The sequence below is a fragment of the Eutrema salsugineum genome, unplaced genomic scaffold (genome assembly GCF_000478725.1).
Source record: "Eutrema salsugineum unplaced genomic scaffold, Eutsalg1_0 scaffold_7, whole genome shotgun sequence".
Taxonomy (NCBI): Eukaryota; Viridiplantae; Streptophyta; class Magnoliopsida; order Brassicales; family Brassicaceae; genus Eutrema; species Eutrema salsugineum.
Window position 1 is genome coordinate 5,729,531 of NW_006256486.1, and position 20,472 is coordinate 5,750,002.

The window sequence follows — 20,472 nt, forward strand, 5'->3', positions numbered from 1 at the left end:
TATTCATTAGATGCTCCTGCTGGAATGGTCAAGACTCCTTTTCTTGAGCAAACATCTCAAGAAGAAGATGAGGTACTTCCCTGCAACATAGTTTTAGCTTATGAAGATGAATATGAAGGACAATACCTCGAGGACGAAGACTATCGTCTGTTCATAGAAGGAGGCAATCCAAACAAACTGGTGGAATTAGGAGTACCAATCTCCAGGAAAAGACTCATTGAGTTCAACAAGTTTGTGAAATCGATCCCTCTTTATACAGGTTTCGATGATATATGACATCTTGGTTGTTTGCAAGTCTTCTTTAGGTACAGCAAGGAGACAAAAGAGGATATCCGAACCTACTTTAGGAGGGTCAGACGCCTGACCTTTCCAATGACATCACCTGATGCTGCAATTTATTCAATTCACCTTCAGAAACCTGAAGATTGCAGCTACTACACCAACAAAATCAGCAAAGAAAAGCTCGATGAGTTCAATGAGGTAGTTCGAAATTTACCTGAAGGAATCACCTTTGCTAGAGCTTGCAAAGACTTCATGATAGGCCATTACTTCTGAGAGAGCAAGGAATCAATCCCTGAAATAGAAGACTTGTTCAATCATGCTAGAAGAGGTAAACCTGTTCGAGCACTTCACAAAATCGAAGGTGCAGGTCAGTTTCTCATCTTTTGTTCCATTAGAGGTGAAATGTTTAAAGATGTACTTTGTGATTCTGGAGCTTGTCTTAACATGATGTCGAAGGCAATTGCTTTGAGAATTGGTATTAAGCACCTACGCAGCACTAGAGAAAAGATTAGTCTAGCTGATGATTCCAATGCAACACCTCAAGGAATAGCTCATGACATTTCTTTGAGAATAGGAGATTGCATCGTGCCTGTCGACTTCTACATTGTCGAAACAAGAGACGCAACACATACAGTGATTCTCGGATGGTCTTTTCTAGCAATTCCGGAGCTATAATGGACTAGCCAAACCGGAGGTTTCATTTGCTAATATCGACAAAGATGTCTTCACAGAAGTTGTCTCATACAACAGCAAAGCAGGAAAACATCCTGCAACAGAAGAGTTTGAAGAAGAACTTTGGAGTGATGAAGAACCTGCTAGGCAAAGCAAGAAGATGTCGAAAAGACTTGTCTCAGGAAAAGATCTTCTTCATTAGACTAAGCCACGTCCAACACCAAAGTATTGTTTTCTTTAGGATTTTTCTTTCTTTTTATTTTGATCTTTTTTCTTTTTCTTAGTTTCAGGTGTTTCTTATGAAACAAAAAAAAAGCCAAAAAAATTAAAAAAAAAAAAACCAAAAAAACCAAAAACAAGGATGGTCCCTGACTGCTCGGCCCAGCAGAAACCAAGGAGAAGCAGGAAACAGGCCGCATTTAAGCCTCCTCGGTCGCAGGCGTTCTGACCGCGGGAAACACCACTTTGACCGCGGTCGCATCTTTCTGACCGCGGCCGAGCACCAGTTTTCCGCGGTCGCGTGACCCCTGACTGCGGCAAATTGTTGTTGAAATGATACCCAACCTCAAACCACCCACTTCACCTCATTCCACCTCACCAAGCCCCACTCCACCTCATTCATCACTTTCCACCACCTTCCACCATCACCTATCACCTTCCCAAACCCCTTCGAATGAATCCGGTCCATCTCCACCAGCATCCCGGATCCAAGTAAGTTCTCTTTGGCCTTACCAATTCGATTATCTATGCATTTTCTCATCCAATCTCGACTTTTTCACACTGAGGACAATGTGATTTAAGTCTGGGGGCGGATTTCATCCCTTTCTAACCACTTCTATTTCATGAGTCTTGCATTATCTACACTTTTTGCATTTTCCTTAAAGTTTTTCAAAAACGGTTTTCAAAACAAAATATGTTTTAAAGGGAATGGTGAACATGAATCAATGATAGTTGACTGTGTGCTTTTAGACTGATCCTAGTGACATGCTCATTCATGATTTAGGACTAGACTAGGCGGTAGCTAACCACATTTGAAACGAAGTACCCTAGAGGAATTTGAATGATTTTGAGTTATATGAAGGAATACACTAGCTCTGTTTTATTTGGACTTAACTTGGACTTAATTCTCTTAATGAAGCATTAGACTAGGAAAACGAATCATACATTCAGGACTCCTTTACCCTTTTTTTTACCACTCTCTGTTGATCCTGAATGGCTAGTTCATCTTTAGCTGGTTCACCACCTTAACCAATCCTCTTTCAAACCATATGCACTCTTGTTTTCTATTGTCATATATGCAGATATGTGTAAAAATGTTGGAGAGAAAGTGGAACGACGCAGTTTTCAGTCACCAAAGACAGAGACCTGCGATTTGCCGGAAAACTTCTCGGAAGGACTCAACAAATGAGGAAGCTCAGTTTGCCTTAGAAAAAATTCAAATTTTGGTACAATCTCGTCTTCTAGTCTCTCTCTCTTTAAAAGGCATCCCCTTTCCAAAAAAAAAAAATCCAAAAATAGGAAAAGAAATGAGATAAAAGCCTTAGAGAGTCTAGAGAGGTCGAATTTTTAAGTCCCAAGGCAACTGGAGTTCGATTTTATGGAGTTTTGGAGATCACTTTCTGATTCCCGGAAAGAATCTAAGTCTGGGGGAATAGTTGTTCACAACAAAGGAAGAAGGATTATGCAACAACATTGGACAAGAAGAAGTAACTGAAAATTGTGGTCATCAACAGGTCCTTATCTCTCTTGCGGTTTTGCATATTATCTTGCATCCTCCAGATTCATCAGGTAACCCGAAACACTTTAACTCCACCACTTAAACAGCCCTTTAATGCCAAACACCGTCTACCATGGATGATGTCTTTAATGAGAATTCACTATTGCACTTAATGAATGTAAAAAGCTAGTTGACTGGAATCAAGATTTAGATTGTTTAAGTTTTGCATGACGGAAAAAGTAGACTAGTATCTTTTGTGTCTTGGTGAGAATTTTCTAGACTAAGTTGTGGATTGATGCACGATCTTTGGTCCTAGTTTAGGAGTTCATGTCTCTGAGATTTGTGCATTCTCTATTTTTGTTTTCACTTAACCAGTTTAGACTTTTGTTTTGTTTGAGGACAAACAAAGGTTTAAGTCTGGGGGAGTTGATAACACCGTATTTTGACCACTTTTATGGATCGTTTTGAAATACTTTTTCTATGATTTTAATTGCTTTCAAGTACTTTTATTACGTTTTTCTAGTATTTATAGTTCCAAGACTCTTTTCAGAAAACTTAGGGGAAAGCTTAACAAAATGGATAGAAGACCAGATTTTCAGCTCAGAGTCAAACCGTCAGAAGTTCACCCCCGATTGAAGGCCTTCTTACCGTCTGATCCAGCTCAAATTTGGAGATCTCAAAGATGGAAGTATCAGCTTTCCAGCACACTTTACAGCTTTGCAATCCAACGGTTCAATCAAAAGATACGCGAAGAGCAAGATGTCCCGTAAACCAGCCGGCAAGCACTTCCACCCGCGGCCAACAGCCATTTTACCACGGTCAGAAACTTTCCGACCCCGGCCAACCATCCATTCCCCGTGGCCACGCACATCCCGACCGCGGCCAGCCAACTCCGAACTTGAAGGCCCATTTCTGAAGCCCAAAATGATTTCTTCATTTGGAGAAACCCTAAGTGACGCCCAGAGATGTCTTGAGCACTATAAATACATGTTTTAGGAACCATAATTCGTATCACCTCATATGCTCTTATTGTTTTAGAATACTTTTTAAGTTTTAGCTTTTAGGGAGAGAGAGATTTGTCTCTTGAACCCTTGTTCTTTCTTTTTCAATTTCGATTTATGTTCTACTTTTTAATACTATGTTTTTGATTTATTGTTGGGTATAAGGGATTTTCGATGGAGATACATATGTTCGATAAGGATTTCATGAGCTATTGAAGCCGAATCTTAGAACTTTTTCTTCTGAATTTATTTTTACTGCATGAGAGTAGCGTCATGAACTACAATCTGATCCAGATGCTTGGTGATACGAAAGTGTTCATCCGGTGTCAGATCTAGTTTGGGAGAGCAAAACAAATATAGGAGTGGAAACCTACCTATGGGCGATTTGTGAATGCTGACGAGTCTTAAACATAATGCATCTCTTCTCTTCCAGGGCCAGAGTGAAAACCTACTGGTCAGGGTTGAGAGAGATAGTTGTCTATGATCACGACAGTGATGTATTCATACGTCCGTGACTCTAGTTTAAAAAGTTTAAGCTAAGATCTTATCAAATTTACTCTCTAGCAATGTTTTGAATCGTTCATACCCCGGAGAAAACTTTCCTGAAACCCAGCGCCTTCTTTCCTATAGATTTACACCGATTTTATTTCAAGCTTTAGTTCATCACTTTCATTCTCTTAATCGATTTTCATTCAAGCAATTAGGTTTAGCCATTTTCTCATTTTTAGTCGATTTCATTAAGTTTAGTTATTAGGTCATTTTAATTCCCGTATTTTCTTTTTAAGATTAGTTTTTACGTTTTAAATACACCACCAAAACCCTCACAAAAATCGTCTGGTTCTAGACTTCCTTACTTTATATTTCTTTCGAAGGCTTTTGCAGGAAAAATCCTTCTTTCCTGTGGATTCGATCCCTAAGTACTACAATCGATCAGCTGTGCACTTGCGGCTATTGATTTCATTTAAGATAAAACTTGACACCCTCACCACATGACACATCAGTGGTCTTACTGGTGCTCGACCTGTTGACACTCCTCTTGAACAGCAACACAAGCTTCTCTCTTCTACGAATCCACCTTATTCAGCTCCGGAACAATATCGACTTCTTGTGGGTCGGCTGGTTTATCTGACTCACACTCGACCAGAGCTTAGTTATGCTGTCAATATACTAGCTCAATTTATGCAAACGCCACTTCTTGATCATTGGAACGCAGCTCTCCGGTTAGTGCATTATCTGAAAACTGCACCTGGTCAAGGCATTGTTCTATCTTCAAAGTCCCCCATCCAGGTCAATAATTACTGCGACTCTGACTATAATTCCTGTCCAAATACACGAAGGTCATTGACTGGTTATATGGTTATGTTTGGTGATTCTCCTTTGAACTGGAAGACTAAAAAACAGGAACGAGTTTCTCTCTCTTCTACCGAAGCAGAATATCGAGCAATGGCCATGACTTGCAAGGAATTACTTTGGCTTAAGGAGGTCCTTACGTTTCTTGGTATTTCTCACTCTCAGCCGATGAATCTTTTCTGTGACAATGAATCTGCTCTTCAGATTGCAGTAAACTCCGTCTTTCACGAACGAACAAAACATATCGAAAGTTACTATCATTTCATTTGTGATGAGATTACTGCCGGTGTTATTGCTACCTCACACATTTCTACTCACCAACAACCAGCAGATATATTCACTAAAGCTTTGGGTTGTGATCAGTTTCAGTATTTACGGTCCAAATTAGGCGTTTTTAACTTACACTCCATCTTGAGTGGGAGTGTTACAGAATAGGATATATTCCAATTACTTAGATCCTATATTCTCTTTGTATATTCTCTACTTGATACACAAGTCTCGATTGTAACTATATATACTCGTCAATATCAATGAGAAAGGCAACGCATTCCTTACGATTTACACTATTTGCTAATCAATTAATCTGATTAAGAAAATTTTGTTTTTCCTATGAATAAGGAATTTCTGTAGTTTTTTTATTTTAAAGACAACAAAAAAGGAAACTCGAGGCTCCATGAGGAGGAATTGGGAGATCATTTATGCAACCATGTAACACAAAATTACTCTACTGGTATTTCTCATTATTTAGCTATGGAAAATTAATTAAAAGTAAACCATCAGTAAGGAAACGTTATAGTAAAAAAATTAAAAAAGGAAACTCCAGCCAAAGTTTTTCCTCTTCAAAATGGAAACAAATAATCTAAAGTTGTGTTGTTAATCGAGAAAACAAAGACTCTTAACTGGCCTGAAGTATATGTGTGGTTTTAATTTGGGCTAAAAGAATTGAATTTGCAATAAAAAAGAGAACAGTTGCTGCATATATATAATGTATAGTTGTGTGGATCTCAGTTTTAGCCATAATCAATATCTATGAATCCATAGATTGTGAAACGTAACGAGAGTTTGCTAATCAGTTAGTTAGTCTGATTAAGGAATTTCGGTAGTTAAACCATAAAAACAAAAAACAAAAAAGGAAACTCGAGGCTCAATGATGGATTGGGAGATCATTAGTGCAACTATGTACACCAAAATTATTCTGCTGGTATTTTTTATTACTTACCTTTAAAAAATTAATTAATTAAAAGTAAACCCTGAATAACGAAACCTTATTGTAAAAAAAAAAAGGAAAAAGGAAACTCCAGTGATAATTTTCCTTTTCCTCCAGCGATTGTTTTTCCTTTTTTTCGAATGGAAACAACTAATCTAAAGTTGTGTTGTTAAACCGAGAAAACAAAGACTCTTAACTAGTATAAATAAATCACTAGACCCTCAGAGATCACATAACAATCACAGAGATTCATATAACCCCTCTCTAATTAAGATTACTAATTTCTCTACAATGGCAACCTCCGATAATACTTTTTCGATGTCGACCATGTTCAATGCTTTGCCACAAATCCGTTTCTCAAAAGGAATCTCCTCCGGTTCCATTCTTCCTCCTCCGGGTTTCACTCCACGCGCCTCCGCCTTATCAAAAACGCGCTCAAACCTGTTTAACCTAATGACCAGCAGCGAAGGTGTGTCCAACTTTAAAGAAGTGATCTCAAAGTTAGACCGAAGACAGCTTCTAACGATGTCGTCGTTGCTGACGTCAGACTCTGATTACTTCACAGAAGTTGTCAGAAACAAGAACGGGTCAAGACGCGTGCAGAAGCTCCTCGGGATTTCAGATGACGCGGACGCCTTCTTCTTCTCCGCTATCTTGCGCCGTTTCCTTAATATCATGACCGACAAGTACGCATCCTACGTGGCGATACGAGCCATGGTCGTTTTCGACCGCGAGAAGAAACACGCCATGTACGAGCACGTTCTCCATTACGCGCTCGATATAGCGCGTGATCAACACGGATGCATCGCGCTCAACGAGATCATAACCGACGCCGACGATGCTTTCTACAGAAACCAGCTGCTAGACGTTGTCGCGCGCAACGCTCTCTGCCTAAGCAACGATGCTTCAGGGAACTTCGTGGTCCAACACGTGCTTAAACTCTATGACTTGCGTTGCACGCATAACGTAGGGGTTAGTCTTCGTGGACATTGTGTTGATTTGTCGTTTAAGAAGTATGGAAGTTACATCGTGGAGAAGCTTCTTGAGTCAAGGGAGTCAATGTTTGTGGTGGTTATGGAGCTTTTGGAATGCGATGGAGATAGGTTGATGAGGCTGGCGAGGAATGAGTTTGGAAATTTCGTGGTGGTCAAGGCACTGCGACTCACGAAGGAGATGAATAGGACCGATTTGTTTTGGGATTTGGTTCAGAAGCTGATGCCTTTTCTCCAACTCTTGCGTAGTTCTCACGGAAATAACATTGCAAACATCTTGGAGTCATGTTCTATAAGAACAAGATGCTCAAATTAAAGTGTTAGGTTGTTCTACTGGTTGATTACTGAAAACTTGTTAAAAGAAGTTTGTCATTGATTGTTTGTGTAATGATCCAAGTTTGATTCAAATATAATGACATAACATTGACTCTTACTGATCATTCATATCTTTTTTTGGTTTTCTCTAACTTAAATCAAGTAACTTAGCAACATCAACATTTTTGCCTCCTGCAAAAAGCTATAAATCATCTTTAAGATTCATATATACTATCAGAACCAATGGATAAACCAATCTCATAACATAATCGAATAAAGATTCAGAGCCTTTACTGCGTTTATTATCCTTTATTTTAAACATCAGCTTCTAGGCAGCATATTCAAGATACATACGCCAAATATTTTGACAAAATAGCTAGTGGTGGCCACTTTCTTCGAACACGTAACAATATCAAATCTTCTGGCAAAGCACTGATCATGTCGTTGCAATCTTTCTCTTTATAATTTTTTGAGAAAGTTCAGCTTTTTCTTGCATCTTTAAATTATTTGTCAAGAGCAAATCTGAGTAAGCCTGACGAGACAGAACAAGCTAGACTTCCTAAAAGAACAGGTGAGACAGAAGTATTAGAGCAAAGACTTCCTCGACATCAGAGATTCATCAAATGTTAATGCAATGAGTAAAGAGAAAATGATATTGGGCCAAAACAAGAGGAATCCCAGCAAATTTCTCAAAGAAGAAACGTTGAAGCAGGCCCGGCCTTGAGGGCAGGCGAGAGAGGCGACCGCCGCGGGCATCTACTCTAAAAAGGGCATATTTTTTGCAGCATCCACTATAAAGGGGTATATTTTTTATTTATGCCCCTTTATAAACAAACTTTTGATCCATAAGATGTATTGTATTTATAACCCAAAAAACCCGACTCTCAAACCCATTAGATAAAGGAAAACCTAAATCTAGCCCAATAAGGAAACCTTACCGTGGGGGGCTTCGCCCTCCACACCCCCCAAGTGAATCCACGTCCACTAATGACCCATTACATTCCTCAGCTCGTTTTAATAGGGTCTTTTTAGTTATCTTTATAACCAGAAACACACAAAAATGGATTATCTTTGTTATCAATTGAAACAGCTATATTTGAAAAACTCGACTACGACAGTTTAATGAACGATTTTACACGGAAAAATGCAAGAAAATCTATATTTCAGCAAAAAACTATATATTTTATTGGATTTTTTTCTTTTCTTACAAACCGTTTATGAAGTTTGATTGTTTTATAAAGTTTTTGTTTCATTTTATTATTATTTTAATTTTGAAAAAAAAAATATAAAAATGCATATTTTAAAAAGTTAGACGCGGGCATCCAAATGGATTGGTCCGGCACCGCGTTGAAGCCCAAGATTTAAACTCTATCTCCTTCCAAGTTTTCTTCTTCAAGCTTTGCTTCTACCTTCAAGAAGAACTTACAAGTCAGAACCGAAAAGCTTTTTGTTTTATCTACTAGCCGTAGCTGTGATTGAGAAGAAAAAAAAAGCCCTAATTAGTTTATGTTTTTTGCTGGGTGGGTTTTTTCTTCTTTGAGAAAAAGAAAAAAAACGACTTTTTGGGTCGTTAATATTGGGCTTTCGATAACTGGCCCATGTTTCAAGACTCTATTTCGATTAGTGTTCTATCTAGCATTGGCGGCGACTCCAATGTACATTCTTCTAGGGTTTCTAAATGCTTGTACCCTAGTTCCGCCTCCATATAATAATATATGCAGAGTTAATACTTAGGGTTCGAAAGCCTGAGATATAAAACGTTGTCTCGGTATTTCTTTGTCTACTTTGGGAAAAAATGGTACGCCATTGCATTTTTTTCCAAATGTTGACAAAGCATCACCGTGATGACGTCATGAGAGAGTTTTCTGAACATATGTTGCTTATCCAAATATTGTCTGTTTTCTTGCTTTTCAATATTCTTGCTAATTTCTCTGACAACTGATCTTGTTTTTTTATGATTTTATTTGAATGCAATCGTCACTTCAAACCAAAACCTTGTTGTTATAGGTGAATTATCTTTCTTTTATTTTGTATGAATTGAAAGAACAATCGACGACATCTTTTAATTTTGACCACATAGATCTTTTGTCTTTGGTTTAATCATTTTGGTCAGACGTGACGCTGTTGACTCTGTTTTATTATCACTTAATCAACGGTATTGGTAGAGGTATTGTCTTTTTTAGTCTAATTATTAATGAACACCCTAATCTTGTTTCAGAAAAGTCCCCTATAGATTCTTCTAGGTAGTCATGGCTAATCTTGTTTGAGGAAAGTCCTGACATCGGTAATGAACTCAGAATTTGGATAAAATATTGTGTTTCTCTTTGTGGATATCGCGCGAAATGGTTACAGAGCACACGTGACGTTTGAGGTAAAAGATCTCAGAAACTTGTCATTCGCAAAGCGAGAAACAGCGTTCACAAACGTCACAGGCAAGACATACTTATTAATCCATAAAAAAAAATTAATAATAAACATAATTTATTATATTAATATAAATATAAAGAAAGACGGAAAAATTTATACACGTAATAGAATAAAATACTCGTAAAAGAGAAAGTGGAAAGATGAGATAAAAAGAGAAAAAGATGATGTTATAATTGAGAATGAGATGATTTACAATCGAACGAAAAATGTTCGTTTATACAGAAGATAAAAAGCAAAAATTACTATGAATGCTTACTGACGGTAGGCTCCACAAGAGTAAAAAAAACTATCCGTAATTGTTGAACATAACATGTGCTTCTTTCTTTGACTTTTATAACACTCCTCCTTTAAAGACCAATGTGATTACTATTGTCTATTGTGTTATGTCTTTGTTGTCTTGTTAAAAAATTTTCTAGAAAAACTCAATAAGAAAAATCATAGGAAGGTGAAAAGAGTACAATTACGCAAGCTCCCCCTCGAATGACTAAATGTCACTCTACAAGTCTCGTTGATGACGCATTCCAATGGACATGTTTTCAGAACATAGTGGTAGGCAATGATTTTGTGAAGAGATATGCTGCGTTTTCGCGTGATCGGACATATCTTACTTCAATTTCTTTATTCTTCTCGAGTTCTTGAGTGTATGAGAAAAAATTAGGAGGGATATGTTTGGTTCTATCACTTTTGATGTATCCTTCCTTCGTCTGGGCAATGCATGCCGCATTTTCTTCGTACAAGACAGTTGGTTCTGTATTTACGTGAATTCCACTGCTTGACTGGATATGTTGACTTATTGATCTCAGCCATACACATTCTCTACTTGCTTCATGGAGCGCGATAACTTCAGCGTGATTTGAAGAAGTGGCCACGAGCGTCTGCTTCTGAGAACGCCAAGATATAGCAATGCCTCCGATCGTGAATACATATCCTGTTTATGATCGGGCTTTATGTAGATCCGATAAATATCCTGCATTTGCAAAACCAACCATTTGACCTTTTGAATTTTTAGGATAGAGTAAACCTAAATCAATAGTCTCTTGGAGATAACGAAAGACATGTTTGTTCCCGTTCTAATGTCTTTGTGTAGGGGACGAGCTGAATCTCGCCAGAAGATTAACAGCAAATGATATGTCAGGCCGTGTACAATTGGCTAGGTACATAAGGGCTCCAATTGCACTTAGATATGGTACTTCAGGACCAAGTATCTCTTCATTTTCTTCATGTGGTCGAAATGGATCATTTTCAACTTTAAGTGATCTAACAACCATATGAGTATTTAAAAGAGTTGCTTTGTCCATGTTAAAGCGTATTAAAACTCTTTTCGTATATGTGGATTGATGCACAAATATACCCTGTTCGGAATGCTCAATTTGTAAGCCAAAACAATACTTTGTCTGTCCAAGGTCTTTCATCTCAAATTCTCTTTTTAGATAATTTGATGCGTTTTGTATTTCCCCTTGAGTTCCGATAATATTTAGATCATCAACATATATCGCGATAATTACAAATCTGGATGTTATTTTCTTGATGAAAACGCATGGGCATATAGGATTGTTCACATATCCTTCTTTGGTTAAATGTTCACTAAGACGATTGTATCACACACGTCCAGATTTTTTTAGCCCATACAATGATCTTTGTAATTTTATTGAACATAACTCTTTGGGTTCAGAATTTAATGCTGCTGGCATCTTAAATTCGTCGGAAATTCTCATATAGATATCTGTATCTATTGTTCCATATAAGTATGTTGTAACGACATTCATGAGACGCATCTCTAGATTTTCATAAGCAGCTAGAATCATCAGGAATCTAAATGTGATTGCATCCATAACGGGAGAATATGTTTCCTCATAATCTATTACAGGTCTTTGAGAAAAACCTTGTGCCACAAGACGAGCTTTGTATCTCATAATCTCGTTTTTCTCATTTTGTTTCCGAACAAAAATCCAACCGGTCTCACATCTCCTGGTGTGAGTACAATTTGTTCGAATACATTTCGTTTATTAAGGGAATCTAGTTCAACTTTTATAGCATCTTTTCATTTCAACCAGTCTGGCCTATTTTGACATTCATATACAGATCTTGGCTCTGGATCTTCGTTTTCATCATCTATTTTCTTTGATACGAGGTATGAGAAAATGTCATCAACATTATTCATTTCATTTCTATTCCATATCATTCCATTATGGATGTAGTTGATGGAAATCTCATGATTTTTCTCAGGTTCTTGGGGCTCTGGATTATCATTAGTTTCGTGATTTGCTTCTTCCAAAATACTTCTGCTATTTTGAGAGTATTATGCATTTCAGCCTCCTTTCGTTTTCTAGGATTTTTGTTCTTAGAACCGACATGTCTACCACGCTTCAAGCGTGTTCTAGACTCATGTGTATCATCTGATTTTCCACGTTTTGTGGTATATCAATACGAGCAGGAGTATTTGCAGCTGGTATATGTGATTTAGTAACCGTCTCGGTATCTGCAAATGCATCAGGTAGCTGGTTTGCTATACTTTGCAAATGCATAATTCGTAGAACTTCTAGTTTTGTCTGTTTAGTGGGAGGATCAAGGTGTTACAGATATGGTACACTCCATTTGATATCCTTTCCTACACCCTTATTTCTCCCTCTAAAACCGGGAATACTTTCTCATTGAAGTGACATGCAATCGGAAAATCGTGCCGTAAAAACATCACCAGTTAGTGGTTCTAGGTATCGTATAATAGATGGAGGATCATATCCAACATATATTTTCAACCGTCTTTGTGGTCCCATTTTTGTATGTTGCGGTGGTGCTATAGACACGTAAACCGCACAACTAAAGATCCTTAGATGGGAAATATTTGGTTCTCGACCAAATTGTAATTGTAATGGGGAGTACTTATGGTACGCACTTGGTCTTATCCGAATGAGTGCTTCTGCATGCAAAATAGCGTGCCCCCATACAGATGTTGGGAGTTTTTATTTCATAATTAATGGTCTTGCAATCAATTTCAGACGCTTAATTAAAGATTCAGCCAATCCATTTTGTGTATGAACATGAGCCACAGAATGTTGAACTTCAATCCCCATTACCATGCAGTAATCATTGAATGCTTGGGATGTGAATTCACCAGCGTTGTCTAATCTAACTCTCTTAATGGGATAATCAGGAAACTGAGCTCGCAGTCTTATTATCTGAGTTAGAAATCTCGTAAATGCCATATTTCGAGATGATAATAGACAAACATATGACCATCTGCTGGATGCGTCAATTAACACCATAAAATAGTGGAATAGTCCACATGATGGGATGTATGGGTCCACAAATATCCTTTTGAATTCGTTCAAGAAACTTTGGTGATTCATTATTAACTTGGTTGGTGATGGCCTTACGATCAATTTACCCAGAGAACATGCAGCACATGTCATTTTATTCCTCTGATGTATCTCCTGGAATTTCATCGAATGACCATATGAGCTTTCTATAATTTTTCGCATCATTGATGTGCCTGGATGACCGAGGCGATAATGCCATAATGTTAAATCTTTTGGATTTCGTTTTGTCACGAGATGCGATTTTATTGCATCTATATAACTATGATGCAAACCAGAAGGGAGTTCTGGAAACTTTTCTAAGATGTGTCTTTTGTATCAGAGGTTACATACATATACTTCTTTCCATCCTCAGTTGGAGGCTGAGTGTCATATCCTTGACGTATATGTCTTTGAAACGCAACAATTTTTTTTAGAATTTGGAGAATACAAGGCAATATTGATGGAAAATTTTGTTCCATTAGGCAACGTAAAGTTGGCTTTGCCTGTTCATTGGATCAAGTCTGTGGGACCTGATATTGTATTGACAATAATTTTTGTCGGTTTCAAATTAGAAAATTTTTTTTTCTTTATCAGGATAGTGTGTGTTGTTCCACTATCTGGTATACAGATTTCTCGAACATTTTCTTTGGATGTTGTTCCATCTTTAATATGATTCATCTCGCCTATTATAGTAGTCTATATATTATGAATATATATTTAGCTATAATGTAGAGTGATCGTGCTGATAACGTGTTTTAATAATATGTATAATTTATTATTAAGATAAATATAAATAAAGATGAAAAATTTTATACCTGCATAAGAACATGATACTCGTAAAAGAGAAAGCAGAAGGATGAGAAAAAGAGAGAGGAGGAGGATGTTATAATTGAGAATGAGAAGATTTACAATCGAATGAAAAACGTTCGTTTATATAGAGGATAAAAAGCAAAAGTTATTATGTATGCATAGTGATAGTGAGCTCCACAAAAAAAAAAACTATCTGTAATTGTTGAATATAACGTGTGATTCTTTCTTTAACTTTTATAACAATTATTAAATTTCAAAGTGAACACCGAAAAGTTTTTGATTACCGTGTCATAGGGACAAACCAATTGGACTCTGAGTTAATTAATTTCTAAACTTTTTTTAATACTAGATTTTGAATCCGCAGAAAATCAGGTGGAAAATTCATTTTAGGAACATATGTAACTCTAAATTTTGATAGCAATACATCTCAATGCTTACCATGATGAAAATAATTATCAATGTTTACCTCAGTTGACAGTACTCATATATTGTCTTGTTATGAAATGAACCTGACATTTTGTGTTTGCCTTATCTAATCTTGAATGGAGAAATTAAGACAAAGACAATTATTTAGTCATTAGCTTTATGCAAAACCTAAACATTTTCATTTTTAATGATATATACTTTTTAGCAAAAGAAATAACTAAGTAAAGAGTTATAAAAACAAAGTAAATGACATATGTATTTGTGATTTCTGAAGCTAAAAACTTTCATAATTGGAAAGACACTGAAGGTTCAAATTCAAATACTGTTAAAGATCAACTCTTCAGATCATACCCAAACCTCAGAATACTTACAGAAAGCTATGTGTATATACATATACATATATTATCATTTCTTAATTAAGGAGTGATAATCTTATATTCAGGATCTTGTATGCGAGTTTCGTGAAACTTAGCAATGAAAGCAGTGGCTCTCCTATCGATACAGGGCTCAGCGATGCATGAACATCCATCCTCGTCTGTGCTCATGATTCTTGGCCTGACATTGATCACTTTCTCTTCGTTCCACTTGTCTCTGTCCTTGGCACGGCACGGAAAGAACGATCTGATTACAGCAAAAGATGATAACGATTTCCTCTTCCTTCCATTATCTTTCATTATTAGGAACTCTACATATATTATATGATAAGAGATAGAGAATGAGAGAGAGAGCTATGATGTTGATCAAACTCTTATACATCAGATAGAGATATATAGTAATAAGAATCCTAAACTATAATTGATTTAATACAGGAGAAAATTAGTAATTAAAATAGTGTATTAATTAATGAATTAAACAATTGGGTTTATGGTGGAGCCGTGGAGACAAGTATTGATGTCTAGATAGAATGTATAGGAATGTTTAGAGAGAGAGATCTACTCTAGAAAGCCATCACCTAAATACAGTTTTGTCTTTTGGTAGGGCTCCATATACGCAAACTCGATTCCCGATGAAACTGTGAATAATAATGGACACTAATTAACTTACACATGATTTTGATTACGCTCGTATGTGTATACATAGTTCGATAAAACAACAGTATAAGTACTCTTGGACCCAAGTTCGGCCTTAAGATTTAGTCTTTTTACCTTGTAAATTTTCGTTGTGACATATCACTTGACCAAATCAACCAAATCACAACATTTTTTTTGGACCATTCTTGATTTTTGCATGTCATCCTCGCGCATGGACGTACTAATTTTCTACGTATCATTCCAATCTGATGTCCTCGAAATGGACTATTTATACAAAATTGATCATTTCACTACAACCATTGTTGATAGGCCTTGAGGGGTGGACATTTCGGTTTTTAGTTTGGTTTTGGTTTGGTTTTCTCGGTTTTATGGTTTATCGGTTTTATAAAAATTCAAAATTATATAAAAACCATATATGTTCGGTATGGTATGGTTTGGTATTTTTTCGTTTTCAGTTTTTTGGTTTTATAAAAAATTGAAAACCATAGCCGAAAAAAAAAATAAAAAATAAAAAATTGAAAACCATATAAAAACCGTTTGCAATTCAGTTTGATTCAGTTACGGTTTTTTACAGTTTATTTTAACTTTCAATCATGGGAGATAAATGAAAAAGATATGGATAATAACAAAACCTTGAGCAGTTTTCATTAAAAAAATAATTTGAAATGCTGCCATCAATAACACCGTTGTATGCGGTAGCACTGTTGATTATGCCTTAAATTTATATTCTTGTTATGACTTTGCCACAACTGTATTCTGAATACTTCGTTGCCTACCTCTTATAATTTTATACGTATCGAACTAAATGTGTAGAGATTCGTCGGCAAAGCTATATAATATAGCTGAGATTCGGTGCTATTGCTTTTATTAATCTAACAAATAGGGTGAAGATTAGGCTGTCTTTTATTGAACGAATCATAATCCTCTTCTCTTGCTACATTTCTCTTTCCTATTCCTCTAATCTTATCACTTTATATATTCCATCTATTTAATAAGAGTTATTTTGTTTCCAAAATAAAAATATTCTATTTAGTTTAGTATCTCTGTTGTTGTTACTCTTGTTAACAACCTACCCGTTCACCAAAAATAGCTCTACGTAATAGATATTTCATGAGTTAATTAAATAAATGATAAAAAAACTGATGGAATTTGCAAAAATGACCAAGGGCCCACTAGAAACTCAAAACACTATTTCGATGGTTATCAATAAATACTATTTTGTCTTTCTTTGTATCGGTCATATAAATTTGTTTTTATGTGGACAATAGCTATAATTATTGCATAAGATACCAAAAATTTCGTAGGTATAAAAAAATCTGCTCAAATCTACTTTCAATGAATCTCAGCCACACAATATACTCCAAATTTAACTTCAATATACAGTATAATAACGAGTTATATATTTTGTTATAGATTAACAATTATTATATCATATATAAACTTATAAATTTACATATAATATTTTGTTTTACACGGTAAAGATAGTGTTAGATTGATAACAATAATAAGTTATATAAATGATTAAAAATATTATTGATATACTTAACATATAACATATAAATTAACGTCTAATATTATAATTTACTAGGTAAATAATATGTTAGATTGATAACAATAATGAGTTATATAGATGATTAAAGATGTTATTGATATATTTAGCACGTTACATATAAAATTGATGTCTATTGATGTCTAACATTATAATTTACTAGGTAAAAAATATGTTAGATTGATAATAATAATAAATTATATAGATTGTTAAAGGTGTTATATTTGTAGTTAGTGTGCTACAAATACATAGAGCATTCTATTAGATATGTTAGCAGTCAAAAAATAAATTTATAAAAGTAATTCAGCTAACTACACACTATTAAATATGTTAGTACCAATGAACAACTAAATTTACACTCATATTTACAGATATAACCATATCATGTAGATAACACAGTAGAATTTGAGCCATTAACGGGCCTTAATTTATGGTAGCCCATTAGAGAAGGCCGCCTTTCAGTTTCGGCCTATAAAAAGAGCAAACTGACAATAACGTTTCCCACGTGTCACTGCTTATCAATTACCTCTAATCTCAACCAATAATGCAATATGACGACCCTTGTCCAAAACACTCTCACCAACATCAATCAATTATGGAGGTTTTTGACATTTTTTTTTTTGTCCCCAAAAAACTAAAAAAAAGTGAGCGCTTTAACGCAACGACAAAAAAAACCCATTCCATTCGAATAACGCATGTAAAGTCCAACAATTCAATTCCATCATTTTCTCACTTTTTTCTCAGCCTCCCTTATCATCAAAGAAGGCACTCCCCTCACCTACCTAACCCCCTTTCTCTCTTTCTTCTGAAACAGGGCACACAAATGGATTCTGTTTCTGCATCGTCCAAGACCAAAGCTTTAGACCCTCCGCTTCACGCCTTAGGCTTCGAGATCGATGAATTATCTCCAACACGTGTAACAGGACGTCTTCCAGTTTCTCCAATCTGCTGCCAGGTATCATCTCCTTCTTCTTCAATTTTGATCATTGACTCTCTTTTCCCACCAAATTCTGATGAAATATCATTTTTTTTTCTCTCAAAGCCTTTCAAGGTGTTACATGGTGGTGTATCTGCTTTGATCGCTGAGTCTTTAGCTAGTATGGGAGCTCACATGGCTTCAGGTTTCAAAAGGGTCGCTGGAATTCAACTCTCGATCAACCACTTGAAGAGTGCTGATCTCGGAGACCTTGTATTCGCCGAAGCATCTCCTGTAAGCACAGGCAAAACCATTCAGGTTTGGGAAGTCAAGCTTTGGAAAACAACAAAAGGATCAGAGAAAGCTAACAAAAGCTTAATATCTTCCTCTAGAGTCACACTTCTTTGCAATCTTCCTATCCCTGAACACGCCAAAGATGCATCAGACCCGCTCAAACTGATCTCCAAGTTGTAGATTTCAATGCTTTGTTCTCTCTCTCTCTCTATCTATGATTGAGTTTACTTGTATGTAACTATGTATCATCTTCTAAAAAAATTAACCTTTTGGGTGATAATAAGCTAAAAGTGGCAAAAGACAAGTCAACCGTCGTTGTCCTTGATGTGCAGAATCTACCGGAATATCAAGCGTGGAGCATCTTTCCTTATATTTAAAAAAAACCCCAAATTTTTGCGAATATAGTTCACAAGTAGCAATAGCAATCTAGTCTGTGATTTGTTAGGCCTGGAAAAAGGATGAAACTTTAACCTCATGTGCTTACCTCAGATTTGTGAGGACAGCTTGTGTCTGTAGACAAACAATGTTGTCAGATCTCAATCAAGTTCTAGGAGTTTGAATGCTTGTCGGGTGCATCATTTGCAGGGTGACCACCAAAAATCCTGCACCTTTTGTAACAAATAAGAAACATCAGGCATAAACACAATGAAGAGAGCATAACAATGTGGCAAGCAATTGAACACAAGATAGAGATGCTATAATAGGATCTAATTACAACAAACTTGAGTTTTGGTGATTTTCATGTCTAAGCGACATCAAAGTCTATTCAAGCAACAAATATCAAATAATGATCTCTTATCATATTCCAATACATGGCAGGAAACTACCCGAAAGATGCAGCTTTGATCGGTGCTTAGGGCTACAATAGCTCAGCGAGAGAATAAATTAGGAACCAATAATAATCTGGGATTTATCAAATTGTGGGCTCACGAGAGAAGAAGAACCAGTTTTTTTTCAGATTGGATTAAATTAGGAGTTTTTACCATTGAAGGATGACGAAGAAGAAAGACAGATAATGCCCAATAAGACAAAATTGAAGAATGCAGAGAGATCATGCTCAACATTCAACATCACCTTCGAGTTCTTCTCTCAATCTTCTCTACGCAGTTCCAGCGACTATTGTAAAATTATAAGGGTGCTCAATCCGGTTTAACCCATCCCAGAATTGAGCCGAAATCGTACAAGAACACCGCAATTCTTGAAATTGATTTCTCAAGAACCGAATTCAACCGAAACTAAAAGGTATTCCCTTTACGTAAACCGAACAATTCGAATCAAACCGATACGAAAACCGGATTTGGTGTGGTGGTTCTTGGTATAGAAAGGAGTGGATCGTATTACACATTGTCTCTCTCTGTGAAACACAGCACACAAATGGATTCTGCTTCTCCATCGTCCAAGACCAAAGCTTTAGCCCCTCCGCTTCATATCTTAGGTTTCGAGATCGATGAGTTATCTCCAACTCGTGTCACAGGTCGTTTTCCCGTTTCTCTAATCTGCTGCCAGGTTTTCATCTTCTTATTGTTCGTCTTCAATTTGATCATTAACCCATTTTCCCACCAAATTCTGAGAAAATTTTCAATTTTTTCCCTCTCAAAGCCTTTCAAGGTCTTACACGGTGGTGTATCTGCTTTGATCGCTGAGTCTTTAGCAAGTATAGGAGCTTACGTGGCTTGTGGTTTCCAAAGGATCGCTGGAGTTCAACTCTCCATCAACCACTTGAAAAGTGCTGATCTTGGAGACCTTGTCTTCGCCGAAGCATCTCCTGTAAGCACAGGCAAAACCATTCAGGTTTGGGAAGTCAAGCTTTGGAAAACAACAAAAGGGTCAGAGAACGCTAACAAAAGCTTAATATCTTCCTCTAGAGTCACAGTTCTCTGCAATCTTCCTATCCCTGATCACGCCAAAGATGCATCAGACCCGCTTAGACTGATCTTCTCGAAGCTGTAGATTTCAAAGCTTTGTTCTCTCTCTATGATTGAGTTTAGTTGTATGTAAGACCCTATGGGTCTGTTCTATGATCGAACTTTAATCTTCTAAAGAATTTAACCTTTTGGGTGAGAACTAAAAGTGGCAAAAGACAGTCATACCACAATGTCTTGGGATCTTATACAGTTATACCAATTGGTGATATGTGTTTTTGCAACAGAAAATCCTCTGTTTACTTCAAATAAAACAAACTGTTTG

The 20,472-nt window shown here is 36.4% G+C and overlaps 4 protein-coding genes and 1 non-coding gene across 5 annotated transcripts; 3 read left to right on the plus strand and 2 right to left on the minus strand.

Annotated features, from left to right (window-relative positions):
• The first annotated feature begins 6,520 nt into the window (after positions 1–6,520).
• LOC18011310 (pumilio homolog 18) lies at positions 6,521–7,537 on the plus strand. Its single transcript, XM_006393370.1, has one exon. It carries the CDS (start codon positions 6,521–6,523, stop codon positions 7,535–7,537), a length of 1,017 nt encoding a protein of 338 aa, XP_006393432.1.
• A 7,374-nt stretch (positions 7,538–14,911) lies between these two features.
• On the minus strand, positions 14,912–15,251 carry LOC112082983. Its single transcript, XM_024150705.1, has 2 exons — positions 15,242–15,251; positions 14,912–15,180 (listed from the first exon to the last, which is right to left on the minus strand). The coding sequence occupies exons 1-2, from the start codon at positions 15,249–15,251 to the stop codon at positions 14,912–14,914; spliced, it is 279 nt and encodes a 92-aa protein (XP_024006473.1).
• Positions 15,252–15,693: 442 nt separating this feature from the next.
• Positions 15,694–15,791, minus strand: LOC112083153. The gene has a single exon (XR_002897452.1). It is a non-coding gene; the product is annotated as a U6 spliceosomal RNA (small nuclear RNA).
• Positions 15,792–17,673: 1,882 nt separating this feature from the next.
• LOC18010369 (1,4-dihydroxy-2-naphthoyl-CoA thioesterase 1) lies at positions 17,674–18,575 on the plus strand. The gene is made up of 3 exons (XM_006393372.2): positions 17,674–17,772; positions 17,890–18,030; positions 18,118–18,575. The coding sequence occupies exons 2-3, from the start codon at positions 17,899–17,901 to the stop codon at positions 18,463–18,465; spliced, it is 480 nt and encodes a 159-aa protein (XP_006393434.1). The 5' UTR covers positions 17,674–17,772; positions 17,890–17,898; the 3' UTR covers positions 18,466–18,575.
• An 890-nt stretch (positions 18,576–19,465) lies between these two features.
• Positions 19,466–20,418, plus strand: LOC18010370 (1,4-dihydroxy-2-naphthoyl-CoA thioesterase 1). The gene is made up of 2 exons (XM_006393373.2): positions 19,466–19,791; positions 19,885–20,418. The coding sequence occupies exons 1-2, from the start codon at positions 19,660–19,662 to the stop codon at positions 20,233–20,235; spliced, it is 483 nt and encodes a 160-aa protein (XP_006393435.1). The 5' UTR covers positions 19,466–19,659; the 3' UTR covers positions 20,236–20,418.
• The last annotated feature ends 54 nt before the right edge of the window (positions 20,419–20,472 follow it).